Source organism: Eulemur rufifrons, chromosome 6 (genome assembly GCF_041146395.1).
Source record: "Eulemur rufifrons isolate Redbay chromosome 6, OSU_ERuf_1, whole genome shotgun sequence".
In the NCBI taxonomy this organism is placed as follows: Eukaryota; Metazoa; Chordata; class Mammalia; order Primates; family Lemuridae; genus Eulemur; species Eulemur rufifrons.
In genome coordinates this window covers 79,692,141-79,717,508 of record NC_090988.1, presented here as the reverse complement: position 1 = coordinate 79,717,508, position 25,368 = coordinate 79,692,141, and the positions used below count along the sequence as shown (strand labels likewise).

General features: G+C 55.0%; 1 protein-coding gene across 1 annotated transcript in view; it reads left to right on the top strand.

Annotated features, from left to right (window-relative positions):
• The window catches only part of ABTB2 (ankyrin repeat and BTB domain containing 2), a 164,428-nt gene that overhangs the window by 126,871 nt on the left and 12,189 nt on the right, over positions 1-25,368 (top strand). Inside the window, exons 4-7 of the mRNA XM_069471264.1 lie at positions 18,935-19,087; positions 20,751-20,916; positions 23,739-23,828; positions 24,376-24,477. Coding sequence (XP_069327365.1) covers positions 18,935-19,087; positions 20,751-20,916; positions 23,739-23,828; positions 24,376-24,477 — 511 coding nt within the window. The remainder of the gene's footprint in view (positions 1-18,934; positions 19,088-20,750; positions 20,917-23,738; positions 23,829-24,375; positions 24,478-25,368) is intronic.

Below are 25,368 nucleotides of genomic sequence, written 5' to 3'. Positions count from 1 at the left end.
TCAGACAGAGGAAGGCCAGGCCCTGGCCTGCAATGGGACATTTTTTTTACCCTGAGCCAATGCAGCATGGGGTCACTGAGGCTCAGAGTGTGGACTTTAGCCTCTGCTGACGCTAGTACCCACAAGCTGTGCTGTCTGAAATTCAGTTGCCTCTTTGTAAAAGCAGATAGTCACACATACCCAGAAAGGTGGTAGTGCGAATTGAGTGAGCTAGTGCTCTGAGGAAAGCACTCAGGACAGGCGCTGGGAGGTAACTGGCCCTTGGTCAATGGTGGCTGTCACCTCATTGATGTACCTGCTGTCATTGTGTTGTCTGGGATCGTGGGCATATTTTGCTTCATTCATTTAGTTTACAGATAAGACCATCATAGCCCTGCAGTTCTTTGAACTCCAGAAGGTTAGTGGCTGAGCAGCCCCAGCACCCAAGCCTGCAGCTCCCAGTCAGGTGCTCTCTCTACAGGGGCCTAGCCTTTTCCCAGCAGGGGGCAAGGCTGCTAAGAACAGATGTACAGGTTGTATACTGCACAAGGGGACTCAGAGAGGGGCATGAGTAGGGGATGCACATAGGGCCATGTCAGCCTGAGAACAGGATGCCTTTTCTAGTTGGTCTACTTAGGAGGGTTGCCTTTTTGGAATTTTCTGCCTAGAAAATATGCTTTTTTATAATTTGCTCAAAACACCATATGTGCGGGCATGAACCTCGCCTGGAGGGCTCCACGTGGCCACTCAAGGCCAGGTCTGCCTGTGGCCTCAAGAGTTGTGTGTGTGAAGGTCCGGGGTGTGGGGAAGCCGAAGCCCCATCTGCGTACATTTCACCACACAGCAGGGCCCAGGAGAGGCAGGGATCCCAAACGACCTGGCCCCCCGTCTGGAGGAAGGTGATCTGAGAGCTCAGTATACGGAGTGCTGGGGTGCTCCAGTCCTCGTCCAGCTGCCCGTTGTCTTTGGGTGGCGCTGGGTCTCATCAGCTCCGTGGTCTGCAGCCAGGCCCACTTCTCCAGTGCCTCCACGGTCACTGCAGGCGAAGGTGCTGGTGGCTTTATTGAGCGTTGACTGTGTGCTGGGCACTGTGCCGAGCCCTTTGCAGGGGTGTGTAGTCATTGTTTGATCCCCCTGGGAGTTGGGGGGTAAATGCAAGCCGAGCAGGGCCACGCTGGGCCTGACACGGAGCAGGAGGGCCGCAGGTGCAGCCCCGGGTGTCCTGAAAGAAGCGTCCGTGGGCGGTGGAGCCGGAGCAGCCCCTGCGCCCCAGCTGCTTCTGCTTTGTGGAAAAGCGCTGTGGTTGCCAGAGTTGGCTGGGAGGAGAAAGGGCAGGGAAAACATCTGGGGAGGAGGTGGCGGAGGAAGCTGTCTGGTAAGGTCCCCGAGGGCGCTGGGCCTTGGCCTGGTCACCCAAGCAAAGCTGGCAGGGAGGAGAGGGCCAGGAGCCTTCCTCGGGCCTGCTGCCCTGGGCTGGGCCGCCGGGCCCTCAGGCTGTGACCTGGCTGTTGGCCACGGGGCTGGCAGGCCTGCCGGGCTGGCGTTCCTCTGCTGGCACTTTCCACGGCCCCCCTGGACATCTTTGTCATGCCCTCTGGCTCTCCTCCTGGGAGGGTTCCCAGCCCCCGAAACTCTGACATACAGCATTAGGGGTCCTTTGTGACCCGGTTGCTTGTCCGTATGTGGCTGCACCAGCTGAGCTTGCATAGCAATACACACATGTGCCTGTGTTTAGACAGCTATTTATTTTAAAACCACACTGTCTGCCGCACAAATAAGTTGGTAGCAAAGGTATTTTTCCATGAATCATTTCAAATGAGTATTAGATATGTGAGAATTTGGAACTACCATTAGGAAAAAAAGAATCCAAAATTTTTAAATTTTGACACTGAAAGGAGGACACCCTAAAAATACCAGGCAAGCAGAGAGCCCGACGGCTTCTGGTGGCCCAGCTCCTGGCTGCAGGCAGATCCTGCCAGCCCTGGGCTCACTCCACCCCGGAGGCCGCGGAGAGCCTTCCTGGGGGCCCTGAGCTCATGGCACCATGGCAGGCCGGGCTGGGCCCACACCCTCTGGGGGCCCTGCCACCCCGAGATCCTCACCAGAGCTCTGAGGGAAACCCTCTCTCCTGCTACAGAAAGTAGCTGGAGTGTGCTGGGGTTCCAGGGTGACAGATTTGCTTTTGTGAATTTGGGGATGTCTGTCTGTCTCTCTCTCCTTCGTTCCCCTGAAGCTCCTTCCTCTCCTGCACCCGGGAGCAGGGGGGACTGAGTCCACCTAGCCAGAATTAGACAGAGACTCCGATTTCAGGCGTAACAGTGGGTGTCTGGCCCCGGAGGCCTTCTGTGTGGGGACTGATGGCTCTCTGGGTCTGTTTCGGATTAAGTGACCTCCTCCCCTGCCTCACACATGTTGGGGAAGGAGCCCAGTTTGGTGACGTGGCTTTGGCAGCATGGCACCCTTAACAGTGCCACTTGAGTCTGTGCTCCTGTATTTCTGCTTTGAAGAAACACAGCCAATTCCTGCCCATTAGGGGCCGTATGTGACCACAGCCACGCTGATACAGGGAGGTGACACGTGTTTATCCCTTTTGCGTGGGGCTCATTGTGGCGTCCCCTGCTAAGCCACGTGCTCCTTCTTCACTGTTGGGGGAGGCTCAGCATCTCTGCGTACGAGGGCCTTTCCCCAGGGCTGCCTGCTCTGGGTTTGAGTGGGGAGACGATGGGAGGGGTTGCAGGGACAGCAGGAGCACAGGGTGGCGAGCGGGGCAGCTTGGCAGGGAGCAAGAAGACTTCCTCACGTCATTCTGTCTGCCGCTGGCAGGGAGCCTGGTGCATCCATAGACAGAGCCCAGGGCTGGGGCAGAGGCCTGGGCTCAGGTCCAGACAGGCCCCTCCGTGCCTCAGGCTCCTCACCTGTAAAACGGGGCTGTGTAATTCTGTCTGGGAGGACAAAGTGAGACAAGAGACAACATATGCTCTTCCTTTTAAAGGACATTTCTATTAGTACCTACTTCTGTTTCTTTGATGCCCACAACACATCAGCAAGGGAGGTGCTGTCATCACCTCCGTTTTGCAAATGAGGACAGGAGGCCGTAGAGCACCCAGCTGGTACGTGGCTAGGTGAGGGTTTGAACCAGGTCCCTCTGCCCTCCAAGCCCTTGCCTTTCCCCGTGCCAGGCTACGGGTTTCCTGACTGGCTGCTGAGACCTGGTCCTACAGCTCTAGGACACCCCGAGTGGGCACTGGCCTTTGGGGCTACCTCCTCTGAGGCCGTTCCAGCCCACCTCCCTCGTCACCCTGGGTAAGCACCGCAGCTGGACCCTCCCGGGTGCCTTCCGCACTGGCAGCTTTGCATCCCAGGCACCAGGCAGGCACAAGGCAGGGTCTGAAACACAGGATTAGTCACAGCTGCTGCTCTGCAGGGTGTGTCGTCGCCCGAGATCAAGCTCAGAAAGTGAAAGAACCTCCTGTCAGGGATCCAGGATGTTGCCCAGGGAGATCGGGGAGCCTCCTTCCCCAAGGCCGGGGAGGGGGGAGGATGGACAACCATCTGGTTAAATGTGGCCCTTGCTGTCCATGCCTGCAGGCAGAGGGACGGGCTGGCTGGAGTAGAGTCCCAGGCAGAGGATATACCTCCTCAGTCATCGCTCTCCTGGGGAACAAGGAGTCCGGGGAGGTAGGGAGGAAGACTGCACAGACACGCAGGGAGGCAGGAGGCCTGCCAGCTCGCCAGCAAATTGCTGGAAAAAAACATCACCAAGCAGAGAAGATGGAAAGAGAGGCCACTGGTCCACGGGGGGCAGCGGTGGGCGTCCATTGCTTACACCTCAGGCCCTGGCCCCTGCCTGCTCCCTCCAGTCCTGCATCATGCCCTGTCGTGGAAGGGGCACACTCACAAGGGTCGGGGCCTGCTGGTGTGAGGGACACTAAACCAGGAGGAGCATGGGGACCTACCCAGAGTCTGACTTTGGGTGGAGCCTAGAAACCTGGTGTGGTGATTCCTTAGCCAGCCGGAACAGCCCACTCTGAGGAGGGAACTGCTATTCAAAGCTGTGTGTTTGAGGTTGACCTTGCCGCTTTCATGACCTTGAAGCAGTCACTTAACCTCTTCAAGGCTCGGGTGCTATAGACAACTAGCATTTAGTTCTTACCATCGCCTGTAGGGTTGGAGGGCTGAACAGTTAACATACTTTTAGAAGCATGCCTGGGACACAGCAGACGCCACCTGAGTATGAATCAGCTCTTGTGATGACTGACGTGATGACTTGTGTCAGGCAGGGGAGTGGCATATGCAGGGTGCGTGTGGCAAGAGGAAACGGGGCACCCAGGAGAGGCAGGGGAGACCCCCCTGGTCCAGAACGGAGCCGCAGAGGTGGTGGGACCTTGTGGGCCAAGACAGGCAGAGGGCCGAGCTGCTGGCCGAGAAAGTCCTGTTCCCAGTAGTCTACTACTCGCGACTGGCTAGGTTTCATTTGCCCCTCTCCCCATTTCCCTTCTCAGGACCTGAACCCCTCCGAGAATGAGGGTGGCAGAGGGTCCGGGAAGCTGCCCCAGAAGCCCCAGGCTGGAGCAGTGTGATGTGTTGGCCCTGCACCTAGACAGGTTCAGAAGGGGCCAGGTGTAGGTGTGATCCCAACCTTCGTCCCCAGTTCCCATGGAGCTCTCTTTGCTGGGGCTACTGGGGCAAGCAGCTCCTTTTGTTCAGAGGCTGAAGCCCTCACCAGGTGACATCCTGGCAGAAGATAAGTGTGTGTCCAGCCCAGCTCTTGCCTACCCTGTTCCGTGTCACACTGGCCAAGAAGTTTCCCGCAAGTCTGTGAACAGAATTTGGCAGAGCCGAGCCAGCATAGGGCCAGCCCTGGGGACTCCATCCCCTCCATCTGGGGATGCCGAGTCAGCCCTAGGGGAGGAGGCTGCCGTGAGCCTCTTAGGTCATTCCAGAGGTGCTATCTCTGCTGCCTTCTGGCACTGTGACATGTCGGCTATCTTCCTGGGCCTCAGTTTCCTCACTGGTAAAATGGTGAACACAGTAAGCTGGCTACTGCGGTAAAGTAGTACGAGATGATACAGCAATGCCCTTGGCTCGGAGCCTGGCACATAAACAGTGCTTGTGGATTGGTGGCTGCCATCCTCCTCCTCCTCATCCTCCTCCTACAATGATCATAAACACGTTGGGATGACATGTTTGACACTCAGAGTAGGCTGTCTTCACTGAGGTAGTATGACACTTCCTAAAATGTGATTTCAGGTGCTATCTGGATCAGTAATAGTACTAATACTATTCATACTACTCCCTGCTAATATAACCACTACCGTCAGTAATACTACTAATACTATTAATACCACTCCCTGCTAATATAACCACTACCACTGTGACTAATGATACCACTGAGATTGCGCCTCCTATTACAAGCACAAACACTACTACTAATTATAGCTGGCATTACTGGGCACGCATTAAGGGACAGATGCCATCTTAAGTGCTTTACTTGCTAACTCACATTTCTCCCTGTACTTCTGTTGTATGTTTCAGTAGATAAAATACAGTGGAGAAGGGATGGAAGAGAAAGAGAGTGGCTTATGTGACTGAGTCTCTGGACTAATGAGGGAGACAAAACCAAGACAGAAGTAAAGAATGAGCAAAACCACCAGACGGTGGAAGAGGAAGCTTGGCTGCATGATGCATTAGGTCGGTCCTCAGTGCATGGATTCAAATCCCAGCCCTGCCACTTGCGACCTGGGTGGCTTCAAGCATGCCATTTAGCCTCTGTGCCTCAGTTTCTTCTTTTTAACAAGGGATTAATAGTGTCAAACTCAGGGATGTCGTGGGGATCAATGGAGTTCATATACGTAAAGCACTTAGAATAGCAGCTGGCACACGGTATCAGTCATCATCATCACCACCATCACCATCACATTCAAGAGGAGGGGGCCTGAGAAAGCCGGAGTGATTGGGGATGGCACCAGAGCAGACCTGTGGTTTTTACACTTGGCCCTAAAGGGCAGCCACAGAAGATTGGGAAAGGTGGGTGGTAAGGGCGGCAAAAGTCACAGAAAGACTTCTGTTGTTTCAAAGCATGTTTCACAACAGAAATGGATCTGCACTGTAATACAAAAATTAAGTGGTTTTTTTTTAAGTCATCACTGATTATTGTTTAGGCAAATGCTTCGAGGTCAAGCTCTAGGTCAGTGGTTTCCCCGCAGGGAAGTGCATCCTCAGAGGTGCTGTGCCCTTTTTCTGGCTCCATGATCCGAGCAAGTCATGTTACCTTTTGGAGCCTCGGTTTCCTCCTGCGGGAGGTGGAGATCCAGGCGGTGCCTGCTTCCTGGGGTGGCTGCCCGCATTCTGGAGAAATGCCCCTGGCACAAGCACGGTCCCACATCAAGGCGCCCCTTTGTTCCATTCCAGATGCAGAAGGGAGGATGTTTCCCCCAGACTAGCACTTTACATAAATAAGACGTGCCCACGGATAGGCTGTACGTTCAGTCTAAAGAAACGGGCTCGTTAATCTTTTGCTCAGCTTGCGAAAGTGTTTTCTTATCAAATAATAGAGATGATGGCAGTGGTGGCTTTATGCTACTGACTTGTGAGTCTCTTAAATGCCATTTCAAGAAGATTTGCAATGTTAAGCTCTTTTCTCTTTTCCTCGCCCCCTTTTTGTGCACTAAATTTCCATCTGTTTACCCAAAATGGAAGTAAATGAAATAAGAATAGCTATTGGGTGAATTAAATACTTATTTCCATGTATTCCCCAGACCGGCGTAAACAATAACCTCTGGAGCGACTTGTTCCTAGTCCCCAGTGCACACAGGGAGCAGCCCCTTCCACCAGGCATTTCCCCCTCAGTTTACCCTCTTTGTTTCCTCCAGAGCACCTTCCTCTACTGAAATTACCTCGCCGGTGTGTGTCCCCTCCTCACACCTCTAGAATGTAAGTGCCACGGGTCTGCCTTGTTCCCGCTGTGTCCCCAGAACAAAGAACAGTCCCTGACATACAGTGGACAGTTAAATATTTGTTCAGTTAATGAACTAGGCCGTAGAGCCTAGTGGTTATGTTCTTCGGAGTTGGAAAGGCCACGATAGGCGGTCCCTGCTCTGCCATCCCACAGGGCCACACCAGCTGGGTGACTTTGCGCGAGTTATTTGCTGAACCTCAGTTTCTCCAACTTGCAGGGGGAAATGGCTTGCCCTGCTTCCAAAGTTTTTTCGTGGAGATAAATGAGGCGATTACTTGTAGAGGACTTGGCACAGAATAAGTTTTCGTACACGGTAGCTGCTGCCATCAGTATAATTACTATTATCATAAACGTATGGAAGAACTAAAAGGACTAAGTTATGTTTAATGCACAAATAATCCAAAAACATGGGTGAATTTAAAAATCACATCTATAGGCCAACAAAGTCAACAAGAAAAATAATTTTTGTAAATAAAAATCATGTCTACTCAAAACACATGTTTTCTCTCCCTCTCATATGCCCCTCCTGCCTTCAGTTTCTGCCCTTAATTCCATCGTCACTCAGCCCTGACGGTAGCCTGGGAACCAAGTGAGTGGCAGAGAAGGTGAGGTAGATCCAGATGTCACGGAGGACTTACCAAGTGAGGACCATTCTGGACAGAGACATCTGCAAACTTTAGCTTTATCGCAACCCACCACCCAAGGATTTTAAAGAGCTCTGCAAACCGGATTTCAGTTACCCATTGGATCAAAGACCAAGCAGACTGTGCGGCAGTCACTCTCTAAAGCTGGTGTCCCCGTGTCCCTGGCCCTGCACTTGCCGGCTTAGCCACAGCGCCTACGAGCAACGGGCTGTGATGGCTAAGGGTCAGGCCTCGGAGTGATCTGACCTGATTTATTTTTATGTGGACTGGAAGCGCCTAGACAAAGTGTCACAGTTAATAACGCACTTTCTTTTTTTTTTTTTTTTTTCCCTGAGACAGAGTCTCACTCTGTTGTCTGGGCTAGAGTGCCATGGCGTCAGCCTAGCTCACAGCAACCTCAAACTCCTGGGCTCAAGCGATCCTCCTGCCTCAGCCTCCCGAGTAGCTGGGACTACAGGCATGTGCCACCACGCCTGGCTAAATTTTTCTATGTATTTTTAGTTGTCCGGTTAATTTCTTTCTATTTTTTAGTAGAGATGGGGTCTTGCTCTTGCTCAGGCTGGTCTCGAACTCCTGACCTGGAGCGATCCTCCCGCCTCTGCCTCCCAGAGTGCTAGGATTACAGGCGTGAGTCACACCCTCAATAACACACTTTCAGTACACAGCTCTCTAGTAAATCCTCGTGCTGGCTCTCGGAGGAAGCTGGTACCATTCCGTTACAGAGAGGCCTCAGGTTGGAGGAGCCAGACCTGAGCTCAGGCGTGGAGGTGTGAGGTATGATTACAGTTAACGCAGTGAGTTCAATCGTTTGGAGTGGTAAATCCCTTCCCATCCCAGGAGCGGGAGGGCAAGACCCAGGAGCCAGGTCCCTCACTCAGCCCTTTTCCCCAAGTGACTGGGGATGCTCTCAACACTTCGGGCCTCTTTCCCGACAGCGTGAGTTGGCAGGCTCTGGGTGGCCAACCTGCGGGTGGGCGTCTGCCCAGCATCCGAGCAGGAGCGAGCCAGGGATTTGGGGCAGGAAGTGGCAGTGCCAGATAACAGGGAGTGGAGACAGGACAGGATCCTGGCCCGGCCTCTGACAAGTGCCTCCAGGGGCTGCCCGTTACATACAACTTCCTGTCCCATTGTTGCACCCACCGGTCCTCCTCACAGAAAGACGACTGGGAACTGCCGGCCCGGGGGCTTCATTCGTCTGGAGTGTTTTTGTAACACGGCAGCAACAATCCCCTTTGTCTGCAGTCTTGCCAGGATTCTCGGTGCAGGGAAATCCCAACTCTGAAGGGAATTGATTTTGCTCTCTTAAGGAGGGCAGCTTCCCAGGCTGAGCTGAGCTGGAAGTTTTCAGACCCTGAGGATGGGGGCAGGATGGGGGCGCTCGGGCGAGGTCTGGAGCCAAGCGGGCTGCTTTCTGGCTGGCTCCTACTCGCCTGCCAGGCAGCTCTTCAGATCTCTCCTCCCGCAAGACCAGCAGCCCCTGACAGCTGTGGCTTGCCCCTCCCCCACTTTGCTGCTGTAATATTTGCAGATTTGGGGGAAGAAGACTCTTAGGGGTACAGGGTGCACCTCCTGAGGCTTTCCTGGCCAAGTTTGGTGAAAGCAAAAGCCGGTGTTTGGGCAGAGTGGTGAAGGGGCAAGCCTTCTCTTTCACACCTGGGACCAACCTCTCAAAGCCTTTCCTGGACTAGGAGTTACAGCTTCCTTGCAGGGTGGCTGTGAGGGTCAGAGGTAATACATGCAAATGGCCTCATGCTTGCTTGGCACACAGTAGGCCTTCAGTACCTCTTAGCAATGTGCTTTGGTGCTCAGAAGCCAACGGCAGAGCGTTCCCCGCAGCTGCACTTGGGATGTGGGTGCAGGAAGCAGGGGCAGCCCCGTCCCAGGAGCTCTCGCTGGCTCTCCCTCTGGCTGGGCTGGAGTGCGCCCCCCACCCCGCCTCAACAGCTTAGGTCAAAACCACCACATCAGTCGAGAATTTCCCCTTATACATGTGCATCTCTGTCAAGCCTCAAGAGCCCCCATGTCCCTGCCTCTTCTAGAAGTTTCTGGAAACCCTTCCCCCAACAGTCTGAATGGGTCATCCTTCTGCCTCAGACTGGGGGTATAGCGAAGGCAGTTGCTGTGCAATTACACCTGGCTGAGTCCAAACAGGGTTACCTCTCCTGACAGTCCACACAAAGCCCCCAGCCCTGTCCCGCTGCCCTACGTGTGTCTGTCGTGAAAGGAAGCGGGACAGCTAAGCCTTGGGGTCCTGCCAAGCCTGCCCTGTTGGCAGAGGCTGATGGGTGGTGGCAGGTGCCCTCGGGAGGGGAGTGTTTAAGCAGGTTGGAGGTCCTCGCCTGTCTGGCTTCCTTGTGGTGAAAGAGCTTGTGGTCTCTGGTCAGCCACCGCGCATGGGAGAAGAAAGCAGGTCTCTGGCGTGTGGCAGCAGGGAGCCCCGTGGGTGGGGTGTGCCTGCTAGGCCGAGGGAGCCGCCCCCCAGCACGGTGGGAGAAGCTGGCTCTCGCGTCCCTCCGTCTCGGGGGAGTGGGAAGCGGAGATGCCCAGGCCTGCTGGGGCAGCCGTGCCGGGAGCTCGGTCCTGAGAAATGGGCAGATGCTATGGACCTTGCACGGCTGGGAGCCTCCCTGCTGCCTGGGACAGAGTGGAGGGGCAGTGGCCTGCACGCAGCCTCCACTGGAATCTGTACCATCTCTCCCACGTCAGATGCCACCTAGGGTCAGGCCCAGTCACCAAGGGCCCTCCACGGAGGCTCAGCCACACTGACCTCTGCAGGGCCACGCTTGTCCTTTCCTCTCCCTGGCGATGGCTGCCCCCCGACATCCTAGCTGCCCTCCCAGAAACTGCCTTGGCCCCAGCCTGGTCAGCTCCCCCAGGGAGTTGTTCCCAGTTGGAACATTCTCATGTGAAATGGCTGTCTTTTTATCTGGGAAGCATTGTCTTTGTTTCTGAAGAGAACCGTTTGCTAACACCCAAGCCAACTCATGCCTCTGGGAACGAAAGACAGAGCGGTTCCCCCTTTCCTGAGGGAGCTCTGGAGCCTGGAGCAGGAGCCGCCCTGAGAACCCGTCAGCACCCAGCGGACTTTGCCACACATCTGTCAGTCCGGAACTCGAGTTTCTCCCGTGGGCTCTGTGCTGAGGGACGGGGGGACACCGTCTAGCAGAACAGTCTAAAGTTCCAGTCCAGGGGAGAGAGCAGATAAAAGCCACACAAACTGAGTAATTGCAAACTGGGTGAGTGCAGTGCCGGCTCAGGGAGCAGGGCTGGCGGGTGGAGGGGGGACCTGCTTCAGGGTGGGCGGCGGGCGGCCCCCCCCACCTGGAGCGGCAGGAGCCGGCAGAGGGGCCGCCGTGTGCCCTCCTAACAGCACGGCGACCATATGTTCCGGTTTGCCCAGCATGGCTGTAGTTTATGCCTGGGTTGACCCAGTGCCGGTAATAGCTCTACTTTTCCCTCTTGAAAGTCGTCCAGTTTGGGTGACAAATTATGGTTACTGTGCCTCGAGCCCAATACCATCCCTGAGACCACGGAGACGAGCCAGGGCCGGCCGGCTCCTCCGAGTGGCTGCGGAGCGTGCTCTGTAGGAACTCGGGCTCGGGGCTGCCTCTGCCAGTCACTAGGTGCGTGACATGGGGCAAGCGACCTCACCTCTCCTGCCCTCAGTTTCCCCGTGTGTGGAATGGGAATAGTAATAGTCCCTGCTTCATAAGGCAGTGAGTGAGTCAGTAGGTAAAAAGGGCTTGAGATCGTGCCAGGTGCTTGGCAAAGGCTCTGGAATGGTTAGTTCTTGGTGTTTTCTGGCATTCCTGGGTGCCCTGATTGTGTCTCACATTTGACCTCCCTCCCCACGGCTAACGGGAGCTATTCGGCCCAGAGGAGGCTGGGAACGCACCCACAGCCAGTCGGGACGTGGCTGCCGCTCAGTCTGTGTCCATGTGAGCATCTGGGCAAGCTCCGTCGGGGGCCTCTAATCTGTACCAGATGAGCTTTAATAAGAAAAGTGTATTTTCCCCAGACAGCCCAAGGCCCCACGTCAAGTAGAAGTCACATAAGCCCAAGTGGAGCCACTGCCGTGGGGTTGGTGGCAATGAGAGGCAGCCAGGTGGACGGGGAAGATAGGACAGGGGTCCGAAGAGAGGAACGTGCCTGACTCTGACTCTTAGAGGAGCCAGACCATTCTGGTTTACCAAGCAATTCTAGAAAAATAATCGCTCCAAGATGAGAGCTGCACTAGAATTGCTTCCTTTGTGCAGGGAGTGGACTCGCCTGCAATGGGACGGCGTTGGGTTTGTTCTGCGTGGACGTTCTAGCTGGTTTAGGCCCTGGGGCCCCTGCAGTGACCTTAAGGAAGCTATGGTGAGGGCCCAGAGCCGGCACTGCACAGCCTGCTCGACCTTCCAGAGAAGTCTCTGTGTGGAGCTGTCACTGGGTGGGAAAAGTTTGGCATCTTTGCAAGTTCCCTGTAGTGCCACTTGGCACCCCCAGCCCCAGCCCAGACAGCAAGGCGAGGCGGTGGGGGGTGTGGGAGCAGAGAAGGGTGAGTCCAGGGGGAAATTAGCACATCCAGCCTCGGGCTTGGCTCTGACTTCTGTTTTAGGTGGGGCGAAGCTGGGGGGAGAATTTAGGGCTGAAGGTGTGAACATCACGGCCATCCTCCCCCTCGATCATCATCTTTGCTTGGTCCTTTCCTGGACTCTAAGGGCGAGCACAGGCGAGGTGGGACAGAGGGGAGCAGGCCTGAGGCAGGATGTACCTCGCCAGGCCTGTGCCCCAGAGCCCTGTGTGCTCATGGCCACGGGTAGGAGTTCGGCCGTCTCCCTGTCTCCCCATCTTCCCCGAGCGAAGCGCAGGCCTGGTCTCGAGGGCCTTCCCAGCAGTGGGAAGGGGTGCTGGGGGGGAGGGTGCCACAAACTTGCTGGCTGCAGACACTTGGCCCGCCAGGCTGGGGACAGAGGCACGGAGCTTTCTTGTACCTGGGGCTCGGGTCGCACAGCCTCTGGTTACAGGCCTGCGCCCCATCTGCCAACCTGACTCGCTCCGAGGCCCCTGCCCACCCCAGGGAAGAACAGAGCCTGCTTTGAGCTGGAAATTGGAGGCGGTTCCTGTTCCATGTTGTTAAGACACTGCTTATAGGACTGTAATCCCAATAAATCATATGCTTGCTGAGTAGGGCAGGGTTTATTTTTATTTTTTTCCAGGCTGCAGGGACCTCTTAAAACCAAGGCCTTAAGAAGTTTATTCTCTTTCATTTTTTTAAGGGGGAAAAATGGCTTGTGCAGGCCTGGTCCTTATGCGACCCTTGGATTGATACGATCACGCGCATCTGTGTGGTTATTTAAAGAGAGATGATTATGGACACCTGGGGCTGGCCTCCCTATTGCTGCTGAACTGGCTGTGTGACCTTGAGCGAGGCACTTAGCCTCTCTGGGTGTTCTTCCCCTGGCAACGAGAGGAGAGGAGGTGGTTGGAGAGTTCCCACGCTGTTCGTAGAAAGACCCATTTTCATTGGTGTGTTTCATGGGCTCCCCCCACATGGCAATAGCTGTCCTTTTGTGCACACAAAGACAAATGCTACCATAAAGCCAATGACCCTTTTAAGTGGCTTTGTCCCTCACAGCGGTGACCGGATTTGTTTGCATGTGTGTGTGTGACAGTATTTAGATTAGGCCCCAACAGCACTTGGGGCATATCGGGCTGCAGATCCCTTGAAGTAATTCTCTGCCCACCACCCTGCCCGGCACACGTGCCCACGACCCACGGCCTCTGGGTCTAGGCTCTTTGTCGTTGCCCCTTCCCCTGTGTGAGTTTCTCACTGCCAAGGCCGAGAGGCTGTGCTGCCAGAAACGGTTTCCAGCTCACACTCGACATAGTGGCTGCATTTGTTTTCTCTGTTTTATGAGCTGGGATGGAGAAGGTGGTGGGCAGCTTGCTGGCAGGCTTCCGCGGGCTCTCCATGTTTATGCTTGCCGTGGGGGCAGGGCAGGAGTTGGCTGGACTTTCAGAAGGCTGGAGCTGAGGCGTTTAATGGAACCAGATTCCTATAGCCTTTTCTGCTATTCTGTATTTTCTCCATCAACAGATACTAAACTAGTAATAATAGTTAACATTTATGGAGGACTTACCACGTTCCAAAAGCTATGATAAGCACTCATGTGCAGCTTCCAGCTGTCTTGTGAGGTGGTCTCTTACTTATACCCATTTTGCTGATGGAGCAACTGAGGCTGGGAGAGCTGAGGTGACTTGCAAAGAACCACACAATTTAACCCACTGCGAGCACACTAGATTCCAGCCCAGGCAGCCGCCTTCTGGAGCCCACATGCTCGATCACTGTGCGGTAGCTACGGCCATGTGAAGTCTGTGGAATAAAAGCAAAGGGGTTCTTACCATGGAAGAAGTCGAGAAACCACTGAATTAAGCAATCTCTTCTTTAATAGGAAGGGCCCAAAGAGGATGATGATCTGCCCAAGGTTACAGTGCCAGTTCAGTTGTATCGAAGAAACTAGAACTTTCTCCCAGTGAGGTTGCTGCAGGGACGTCGTCTAGGATCCTGAGTCCCTGGGCCAGGAATGCACATGCAAACCACAGGCCACTCTGGATGCGCCAGACCGTGTGGCCCCCCAGGCCTGACACCAGCCCCAAGCAGTGTCCTAGGGATCCGCCGTGGTCTGCTAGGGCAGCAGCCCTCAAAGTGTGGTCCAGGCACCCCGGGGGTCCCAGAGACTCTTTCCAGGAGCCCACAGGGTCCAAACTGTTTCAACAAGAAGATATTATTTGCCTTTTCGCTTTCGTTTTCTCACTAGAGTCTAGGGGAGTTTTCCAGAGGCTGTGACATCTTGATGTCATCACTCCAACGGCAAATGGGTTGTGAGCACGTGCGTTTGCGTGTTTTAACGTTTTTTCAGTTTTAATTCCTGGTACAGTTGATAGCAGCAGCATAACACACACCAAAGCTCTTCGAGGTCCTCAGTAATTTTTAGGAGTATACATAGGGCCCTAAGACAAAAAAAAATTTTTTGAAGACCATTATTCTGAGGTATGGGACCCCGCAAGGGGCAATTCAGCAGGCGGAGGGGCCGAACGCAGGGGATTTCTTCAGCCCTGATGCGCTCGCTGGTTCTGGCGCTGCAGACGTCTGCATGCTGGCACGGACAGGCCAGGCTGCGCCTGGGGCCATGGCGAGAGTGGGAACCGGCCTCCTCCTACGGGAGGGAGCAAGCAGAGAGACCCCGAGGACGGCGCACACATGGGTCATTCCCAGCCTTTCAGCCTGGAGTTGTGACACAGCCACACTGTTGCAGATGGGAGTTTTTATAGGGGTTTTCCAGAACGTCCAGTAGTGCAGGCCAGGTCGTCTCAGCATGCCCAGTGGGCTACATGAAATTACCAGAAAGGAAACAGTAGCCTGAAACCCACAGCCCGTGGGAAGGATGTTCCTGAAAAAGTTCATGAATTGTTTAGCTTTTACCTTCCCGTAGACACAGGCCAGGGAGGCGGGTACGCCAAGGAGAAAAGCCTGCAGAGGTCAGTGGGGTGCCGGCACAGATGGGCACAGGTGTAGGTGGGCACCAGATTTCTGTCTGTTGAGAGCATTAATCAGTATTCAATTCGAGAAACAGAGAACATTCTAGATGTTTTTTTTTTTGTTTTTTGTTTTTTTTTTCGTTGAGACAGAGTCTCACTTTGTTGCCCAGGCTAGAGTGAGTGCCGTGGCGTCAGCTTAGCTCACAGCAACCTCAGACTCCTCGGCTTAAGCAATCCTACTGCCTCAGCCTCCCGAGTAGCTGGGACTACAGGCATGCGCCACTATGCCCGGCTAATTTTTTCTATATAGATTTTTAGTTGTCCATATAATGTCTTTCTATTTTTAGTAGAGACGGGGTCTCGCTCAGGCTGGTCTCGAACTCCTGACCTTGAGCAATCCACCCGCCTCGGCCTCCCAGAGTGCTAGGATTACAGGCGTGAGCCACCGCGCCCGGCCCCATTCTAGATGTTTTAAGTGGAGAGGGATTTAATGCAGGGAATTGGGTGCTCACAGAATCACTGGAAGAGCCCCAGGAGCAGGTTCTAGGGTGAGCGTCCAGGAGTGACCCCAAGGACAATACAGAACTTGCCCATCAGCAGACTGGGTGCCTGCCCTCTGAGACAGCCCTGCGTTTGAACACACACCTGGAGCTGCAATTCAGGGTGGAAGCTGGAAGCCAAGGTCTTTGCTGTTGTCTCCATCCCCTCTACCACTACCTCTGAAGCACCAGGAAGGTGCAAACTGGACAGTGGAATGTTCTGTAGGGGTGAAAAAAAAAACCCTCATTTTTTCATGATCTGGTTTGCTAGCAAAAACAGACAAAGGGGACACAATGGTGGCCTCTGCCTTGCCTTCACTTACCAGATCTCAGGAAGCCGCGTCTTAATGGTAAAACCTAATTTGCATCCAGAACTCCAGCTGCAAAGGAGTCTGGGAAAGGTAGTTTTCAACTTTCTACATCTCCAGCCAAGATGGTAAAATGAAGGCCGAGTGATCAGTCCCAGCTTCCACCCACTGAGGCGGTCAGTCCTGCGTTTTTCTCATGTGCTGGCCTATTATGCTGAGAAGCATGGAGCAGGAGAATGAATCAACACACCATCTGATTAGACTTCATGGATTCCCGGATCCCCTCTTGGATTTCCCCTGGTGCAGTGGGAGATGCCCACTTAGAGATTTCGTGGCCACACCTGGGGTTTTGTCCTGGCCGCTGGGCACAGTAGGGAAGAATAGCTGGCAAATCCACGAGTATCTTTCCAGCTTCCCCTGGAATCAGCAGGACTGATACATAGAAGTGTGTCTCTAAGCTTGTATTCTAGCCTTGTCATATAAGAATTGTGAAATTCAAAAATATTTGGGGGGAATTTAAATGGGCATTTATGATCAAGGGAGATCTTGTAAACAGAGGGATAATTCATGAACGGATTGTTAGACCACACAAGTTCCCCCCAGGGAATCCCAACTTCCCACTCTCATCAGTCAGCACGAGGCCCTTGAACATTCTGGGCAGAAACATGACTCGGTTCGTAACCGAAAACCTGGGGTCTTTATACTCATCTATGCTTTTGGTCAGTTGGCAAGCATTTACTGAGGGCCTGTTGTGTCAGGCCCCAGGGTGGGCGTATTTTGGAGAACACAGAGGTGAGGAAGGCACCATTCCTGTCCTTAGAAGGAATAGTCAGGAAGAGAGAATCTGAGAAGGCTTCTGGAAGGAGGTGGCATTGGAACTGAGCCTTGAAGAATAAATAGCCCAACACAGGTGGGAGCTCTTCAGTCTCATGAGGGAGCGGGCAGGGTGGGCGTGAGGACCGTGGGTGCTGGTGGTCTGGCGTGTCCTGGTGGCAGGGGTGAGGTCTCGGGCATCCTTTCCCAGCCCGCGGCCCCTCTCCGCACGCCGATGGGCACATGCGGTGGACCAGTTAAGTGACTCAAACCCAGAAATATTTCCTGAAATGACAGAACCAGCACATCCAAATAGCTTCCCACATGAAGTCCCTTCAAGGTCACATGTGATTACAGACAGTCCCCGGCTTACGATGGCTCAGTTTAGGGTTTTCAGTGTTATGAGGGTGTGAAAGTGATACGCGAATGCAGTGGAGACCCCGCTTTGGGTGCCCCACGGCCGTCCTGCTTTCCGTTTCAGGGCAGTAGCCAACAAATTACATGAGCTATCACTGCTGTGTTACGAAACAGGTTTTGTGTGAGACGATTTAGGCCGATGTGAATGTCCTGAGCATGTTTAAGGGGGGCCAGGCTAAGCTCTGACGTTCAGTTGGTTAGGTGTATTAAAAGCATTTCCAACTTGAGATATTTTCACCTTACGGCGGGTTTATTGAGATGTAGCCCTGTCCTAAGTTGGAGAGTATCTGTGTTTTCTTTGCTAGTTTTTTTAAAATAAAAGCATCCCTTGCCTTCAAGGAGAGAAACTTGTAAAACTTTGGAGATGGCTTACGCTTTTGGAGGCCCGAGATAGGCATTCCGAGGGCAGTCTCGGGCTGGTTCCCTGCCGTTGGCTTGTGCGGTAGCCGAGGAGAGAGAATGGATGTCTGTTTCCTGGTCGCGGTACTTAGCTGCGTGTCAAGGGGAGGGACAGCGGTGACAGCACAGGCCCAGTGCTCCGAGAGCCCAGAGGGAGCGGGGGTGCCTGGGCGGGGGACTGGCTGGCTGCCCTGGCCTGGTGCCCACTCCCTGGCTCAGTTTGAAAGGAAGGACGAGGGTGGCAGGCAGCAGGAGGGGCCGGGCACACAGGCAGGAGCTGGGAGGCGACTTGGGCTGTCATCAGAGAGAACAGCCTCATTCCTGTGACCCGCCGTGGGAAGAGCTCTGTCCACTCTGGGCAGAGCAGGCTGGGTGTCCACTGAGTTATGAAGCCCAAGACTGGGGCCCTCCGTGGCAGTGAGACCTGTTGGACTGAGGGGGTCTCCCGAGGAGGCCTCTCACATGTCCCTCAGGAGCGAGTGGACCCCCTCCCTGGGTGGAAGGGAAAGGCCTGGCAGAGAGGGTGGGGCCTGAGCATGGTATGAGGCCCTGTACGTGTCACACTCCGTGTGGATGGCGCCCCCTGGTGCCACAGAGCGCGCTTACAAAGGTGTCCCGGGAGTTTGCAGCTCTGAGGCCTGGCTGGACGGCCTCTCCCTGCTCCTGTGGGCTCCTGGTGTCACAAGGGCCACTAGGGCCATTCCTCTCTGTGGCACTTGGGGCTGCCACTCCTCCCTGAGTGCCAAACTAGGGGCCACCCTGGGCTGGCTCAGGAGGTGACATGGGGCCCACCCCAGCCTAGGTGCCAGGTGAGGAAGAAATGACTGTGAACCACACATGTATGGTGTAATAAACATCGTTTCATTTAGCTTCAGAACAACCCTGAGAAGGAGGTGTTACCTCCTTACAGAGGGAGAAAACAGGCGTGGGGTGTGTTTGTCACTGTAACACGCTGCTGGCGGCACAGCTGGGTTTGGAACCAGGGCCTGTTAGACTCTGCTCTGCACCCCACAGCCCAGGCTGCCGCCTCTCCCCTCTGCAGAGAGGGAGACCTGGGGACTCTGGCTGATCCTCTGGAGGGAGCGAGAGTCCCCATTCCCCACGCTGGTGAACCCCTTCTGTCACTGGCCACCGAAGGGCCCTCAGGTTCCACTAATGGCCTATGACGGGAATTCCGTGGCAAGGCGCCCATGCATTGGGGGTACAGTCGGGGTTTCTGCGAGCAGAGGGAGCAGGTCCCTCCGAGCGGTGATTAGCCTTGGTGGCCGTCCTCTGAGAGCGCGTGTGCTAGGGGTCCCCTTCTGCCCTCAGGGCACAGCCACCCGGCCTGACCCTCTCTCTGCTGCCTCGCAGGCCCTTCATGCTGCTGCCGCCCCTGATGGAGTGGATGCGCGTGGCCATCACCTACGCAGAGCACCGCCGCAGCCTCACCGTGGACAGCGGCGACATCCGGCAGGCAGCCCGGCTGCTGCTGCCGGGTCTGGACTGCGAACCCCGGCAGCTCAAGTACGGAACCGGGGAGGAGGGAGGCCCCAGCATTTGTGTCCAGCCCCCACGGCTCCCCTGTGCTCCCCTCTTCTCCTGAGGGGGTGAGGGGGTCAGAGAGCAGGGACTGCAGCGCATTCGAGCCGCTCTAAGGGTGTCCTCTGCGGATGCCAAGGCTGAGTATTGGAACAGATCTATTCTAGACCTCGCTGCTTTCCGGGACTGCTGTTCTGCTACACGGTGCAGACAGGCAGGAGTTTGGGCAGGAGAGCTCACACGTCTCTTTGGGATGGTTGGGGGGTGAGAGGTGGAAGGTGGGCACCCTCTTTCTTCCGCCCCTGTAATTGCCACCCTTCTCTCTAGCCCTTCCTTTCTAGGCGCATTATCTTAGTCCTCATGCCAACACTAGAGAAGGGACGCTGTGCCCACCTTACAGATGGGGAAGCTGAGGTCAGGGAGGAACAGTATCTTTTTTGCCTACAGACCCTCAGCCAGCAAAGCGCCTTAACTCGAACCCAGGTCCCTACAGCCGCAAGCCCTTAATTTCCTTCTATAAGTGCCTCTCTTGTAGTGGACTAGCTCCCTGAAGGAGCTCTTCTTGGAGAAGCTCCCTTCTGGCCATCCTTGGCCTCTGAGAACCTTATATTTTTTTTTTTCCTGAGACAGAGTCGCACTCTGTTGCCCAGGCTAGAGTGCCGTGGCATCAGCCTAGCTCACAGCAACCTCAAACTCCTGGGCTTAAGCAATCCTCCTGCCTCAGCCTCCCAAGTAGCTGGGACTACACGCATGCGCCACCTTGCCTGGCTAATTTTTTTTCCTGTATATATTTTTAGTTGTCCAGCTAATTTCTTTCTATTTTTTTAGTAGAGACAGGGTCTCGCTCTTGCTCAGGCTGGTCTGGAACTCCTGAGCTCAACTAATTCTCCCGCCTCAGCCTCCCAGAGTGCTAGGATTACAGGCGTGAGCCACCACGTCTGGTCCCCTTATATCATTTTTTTTGATCCCCTTCCGAAACCCCAGTTATGGCCTCCTCTGTCTCCATGGTGAATGCCAAACCTCATTCTAAGATGTGAACTTTCTACACTTTGGCCCAACCAAGGCTGCAGGCTAAAGCTGCCCGTTGGACATCTGTGGTGTGACCTCTGTAGGCACAGGTTTTACCTGTGACTTTCCTTGATAGGTTGGGTTGACTGCAAAGAGGATTCTAGGGCACCCTCTGCCACCCCTTTGGTATTTCTGGGCCTCACCAGGAAGCCTTAAGGAGAGAGAACGTAGAACCTGGCCACAATGCTTGTTTTATAGGCCGAGGTGCAGACTCCTCTGTGCAAAAAATATACAACCAAGTGCAGTGGCACAAGCCCAGGCTGGAGTTTCTTTTCCTGAGGGCAGCCCCTAATAGATGATTTTAGATGATACTCTGTTTCCTGCCAGTTGACAGCTCCTGAGAGCTCAGAGCACTTCTTAACATGTTCGTAGAAAAGCAGAAGTGTGTGCTCTTCGTGCCACAGAACATCATGGGGACAATCATCGCTGATCTGATCACAATTCCCAGACCTTCCCCCTACCCGTCCTCACATCCACGCAGCCTCACACAGCTGTGTCACGGGTCACTGGGAGGCAGCGTCCCAGCAGAAAGCGTCCACGCACAGTCATGCTCACACGCCTCCGGGTCTCCTCTGGGCAGACCCGAGTGCTGTTTCAGTTCCTTCCGGAGGCTGGATGCCCGAGCAGCTACTGAAAAATTCAACCAGGATCTGGGTTTCCGCATGCTCAACTGCGGGAGGACGGACCTCATCAGCCAGGCCATCGAGGCCCTGGGACCAGACGGGGTTAACACCATGGATGACCAGGTATGTTCTGAGCGCTCAGGCCAGACTCGGGGATAAGAGCCGGCAACTCACAACTGCCAGAGTTGGTGGCTCGGTCCCTTTGGTCCTAAGCCTGAGACTGGCTTGGCTCTGTGCTTCTAAGAGGTGGGCACCTCCTGAATCGTGCCCTGCCGGTTTGAGTGGAATGTCTGCTTAGAGACTTCTGGCGGGCCTTGGAGAACCTTTGCGATGTGGATTCTGCTTCCTTGGCTGGGCCGCTGGCACCTGACCCGGATGGCGCAAGGCTGGGAAAGAGTCCAGAGGCATCAGCTTGACATCCAGCTAGGGCTAACAATCGCTAGCACTTCATTAGAACATGCTGTGTGCCGCTGCTCGCCAGGCCCTGGAAGCCCTTGCCTTCATGGAGCTGACGTTCTAGCTGGGGAGGCAGATAAGAAACATAAACACAGAAAATATAGAGAATATTAATGAAAAGTGCAAAGGACTAAAATGAAGCAGGAAAACGGATAGGAAATATTGGAGGTGATTTACAATTTTCGATAGATGAGTTTTTGCGTTTGTTGTGCTGTTTGGTTTTGGCTGTGGACAGCTAACGTTTATACGGCACTTACTGTGTCCCAGGCGTTGTTTTGAGTGCTTCGTGGGGATTAACTCATCTGATCTGACAGCAGCCCTACGATGTAGCGCTGTTACTTGCCCCATTTCATAGACGAGGAGTCTAAGGTAGGGAGAGGCTGCTCTACCTAAGGTCACACACCTGGCAAGGAGGGGAGGTGGGATGAGGAGAGTCCAAGCAGTCCGACTCCAGACTCTTAACCACCGTGGAGCATCCTGTTGCTTTATCTGACGCTGTTTTGAGGGCACTGACGGCACATAATGGCACTGTGTGGTTGGGACGACCACACGGAAACTCAGAGAAAGTTGAATGGCAGTTGGGAGTGAAGGCATTGTCCTCAGACAGATGACGGCGTGATGCAGGGTGTGACGAAGCTCCAGGTGAACCGCAAGGCCGGTGGGGGAGGGGGGGACTCCGACGGTGGGACGGGACCGCCAGGGACGGCTTCCTGCTGGAGGGGTTTGAACCGGGCCTGGAGAGGGCAGGACTGGGACTGAGCAGAGAGGAGTCGGGAAGGCACCGTTCCAGGGAAGGGGACGATAAGGACAGGAACATGGAGGCCGGGCAGTCGGGGCATGTGCCGGGACGGGGGTGGGGGGACACCAGAGGGCCGTATGGGGCTTCAGGAGGGCAGCGGCAGGTGACAGGCTTGGGTGTCAGCTCTCTCAGAGGCCTCTCTGTCGACGCAGGCTCCGGGGCTTTTGTGGGAGCTTTCGTCCTGAAGGAAGGAGGGGGTGGAGTCTTTTAGGGCCCAGCCGGCCACGTAAGGGCTGTGGCATCTTGGACGAGCTCCTCTCCCTCCCTGAGGAGGCTGTTTGCTTAACTCTAAGATGGGGCGTAATAGTACCTGCCACGGAGAGTTATCGTAAGAAGTTTGCATCTAGCACAAAGTAAATGGCTCAGTAAACGCTTCTGCTGGCTCCTGTCGCCAGGATGGTGCTTACTGTAGTCATGTTGTTGTTGACGTGATGACAGTCCCTGGAATCTCTTAATCAGCCTCTTTTTATTTAGCCTCTTCATATGCCTGGAGGTGGGGATGGGGACAACACGAAAAAAGGAGTCTCTCCTCACTGGGCTCCTCCGGTGGTTTAAACTCCCAATCGCCTACAGATGTGTGGAGAAAAAAGAAGTCACATATGTGCACGGGGATGAGACCAAGCCACATGCCCCCACTGCAGCTGGCTTTTCTCTGGGTGCTGTTTGTCCCCACACCGTGGTGTTTACACTCCTCACCCCGTGACTAATCGGGGCCATTTCTTTATCTCTGGGCACTAGGCAAGGATTTATGAGGGAAGGAGATCTTGTCTACACACAAATAACCTAATAAATAACATCGCAGGGCGCCAAACGCTTGTCGGGACCCAGCTGTGGGATAAACACTGGGGCCGCGGCCTTTGCTGTTAGCGGCCGCAGAGGAGGATGCCCGGCCGGGAGGCGGCCCCGCTGCCCACCTGAACGCGGGGGTCCGAGCTGCCCGGTAGCGCCACGTGTAAAGTCAGGCGCTGCTTCCCCCCTTGTGCAGTGGCTGGAAGCGTGGGCTTCACAGCTCGCGGTGACCTGGGTTCTGACCCGAATTCTACCTCTTTCCAGTGTGTGACCTCGGGCAGTTAATTCCCCTTCTCTGCTCCTCATCTGTAAAATGGAGATAATAACAGGACCTCTCGAAGGGGCGTATTATGGTGATTAAATGCAATCACTCAGCGCGGTGGTGTCCATGCAGGGGGCCCGGGGTGGGGGGGGGGCGGTGTGTGGCAATAGAGCGTAGCAGCAGTGATGGGGTGGTGGTTATTTTGATTAGTTAGCTTTCAAGGCAAGCTCATTCTGTACGAAGCACGTTATACATATTAACTCACACTCGATACAGCCACCCTATGAAGTAGATACTGTTGTTGTTCATGGTTTAAAGATCAGGAAACTGAGGCACAGAGAAGTGACTTGTAGAAAGTTGGCGGCTCCCCGTGGCAGAAGTGGCCTTTGCACCATGTCTGACAGTGCTTCACAGCCCTCCGGAGTCCCGCGGTGCCCATGGTAATGCCCCACTCTCCCTGCCAGCATCCTGTGGCCCGTGGGCCCAGGAGGTGCCGGGTGCAGGAGAGCCCAGCATGAGCAGCCATGCCAAGCAGGAGGCCGGGCCCGAGGTTTCTGGGGCAGAGGGTGGTGGGACAGTGGGATACGTGTGGTGCGTTCTGTCTTCAGACAGTTAAGCATCTGCCTCTGACCCACGCAGGGTATGACACCGCTGATGTACGCCTGTGCTGCCGGGGATGAAGCCATGGTCCAGATGTTGATTGACGCTGGGGCAAACTTGGACGTCCAGGTGAGGAGGCCCCAAAGAGCCACACCCGGGCCCCAGCCCAGCAAAAGACCATGCCAAGGTCTCCATCAGCCATGCTGGGTGTGATGTTTTGAGCGCCTGAGTAGATGTGTCTCGGAGTTCTGCAAAGACAAGATGCACAGAGACCACAGTTAGAAAGAGGATTTGGGCTCTGTGTCTGAGAGGGAGCCAGCTGAATGGAGAGAATGGCCATGATTCTTTTCTTATGTTAATAGCATCTTCTTTCTCCCTTTCACCAACCTAATAATCCCCAGCCATCCCTACCATCCCCAGTTACTTCTAGCTCTGCCTCCCTCTGAGGCATAAAGTGCTCCCCCTCTGCCATCTTTTGCCCAGGGCAGGCATCACTAATTGAACATCATCCTTTCCTTTCAAGCCTTGTTCACATGATGCTCCAGGCAGACATTACAAATCGAATGTAGAAAGCACTTGAGTTGACTACTGTTCACCATCCCTGCAGGGTACTTCCTTCACTCGGGTGCCCGTATCACCTGCTCAGGAAACACTGATCCTTTGTGGGGTTTTCCAGGTTCCAAGCAACTCTCCCAGGCACCCTTCCGTCCACCCCGACAGCCGGCACTGGACCTCGCTGACATTTGCTGTGCTGCATGGACACATCTCCGTGGTCCAGGTGAGCTCCTGCCAGGTGAACACTGTACCCCCCCCCTCAGCTTACCAGGTGAGCTGGGCCCCAAGCACAGCCCCAGCAGCACCTGCATGAGTGGTTGCCACAAATCTGCTCACCTGATCGACAGGGCAGCGACCCACCCAATGTGCCTAAGGAAGGGGCTAGTGGAAGGATACACGTGGAGTTTTAGGAAACAAGACTCAGGTCCAAGCAGCACACAGGGCCCGTTGTGCCTCTTGGCATCTCTGTGTCCCCTTTGGTGAGTCTCTGGCCATGTCTGCTCGGCTGTCTCACCCCCAGCCATCTTCCTGACCCTTCACTGTTCTCTCCCCTTGTGAGTTCTGCAGGGCCAGCTTTCCATCCGGTTCTGTCCCCTCCCCACAAACAGGCTTAGATTCTCTGTTTCCCAGTTCCGAGGGGACTCAGGTTGGCACAGCTCACCTGTCAGCCGTTACCCACTGGCTGCTGCACGGCAAAGCCCTGATCTCAGCTCGGACTGGGCCTGCAGGGCCGTGCCCTGGGCTTGCCTGGACTGGCGCCCAGTTTCACCCCATGGCAACCTCCGCCCCCACGGCCCTGGCACTGGCACAGCTGGTTTCTGACTGACGAGTCTCCAGCAGACGGCCGTCCCCCTGTACCCCTCACACCGCAGGGGGCTGGGGGCAGCCTGGACACCTCACTCCTGGCCTCCTGGCGGGGGCAGGCAGGCCTCCCCTAGACTGCCATGCACGCTCTGAGGAAGGCTTGGTTTCTAGGAGTCTGGAAAGGCTGGAAGGTCACTCCCTCCAGAGCAGCCGGTCAGGGCAGGTGAGACAGATCCGAAAGTCACCCACTGGAGTCATGCCAGCACCACCCCTGCCCCGGGGCAAAGCCAGGCCTGGCTCAGCTGGCACT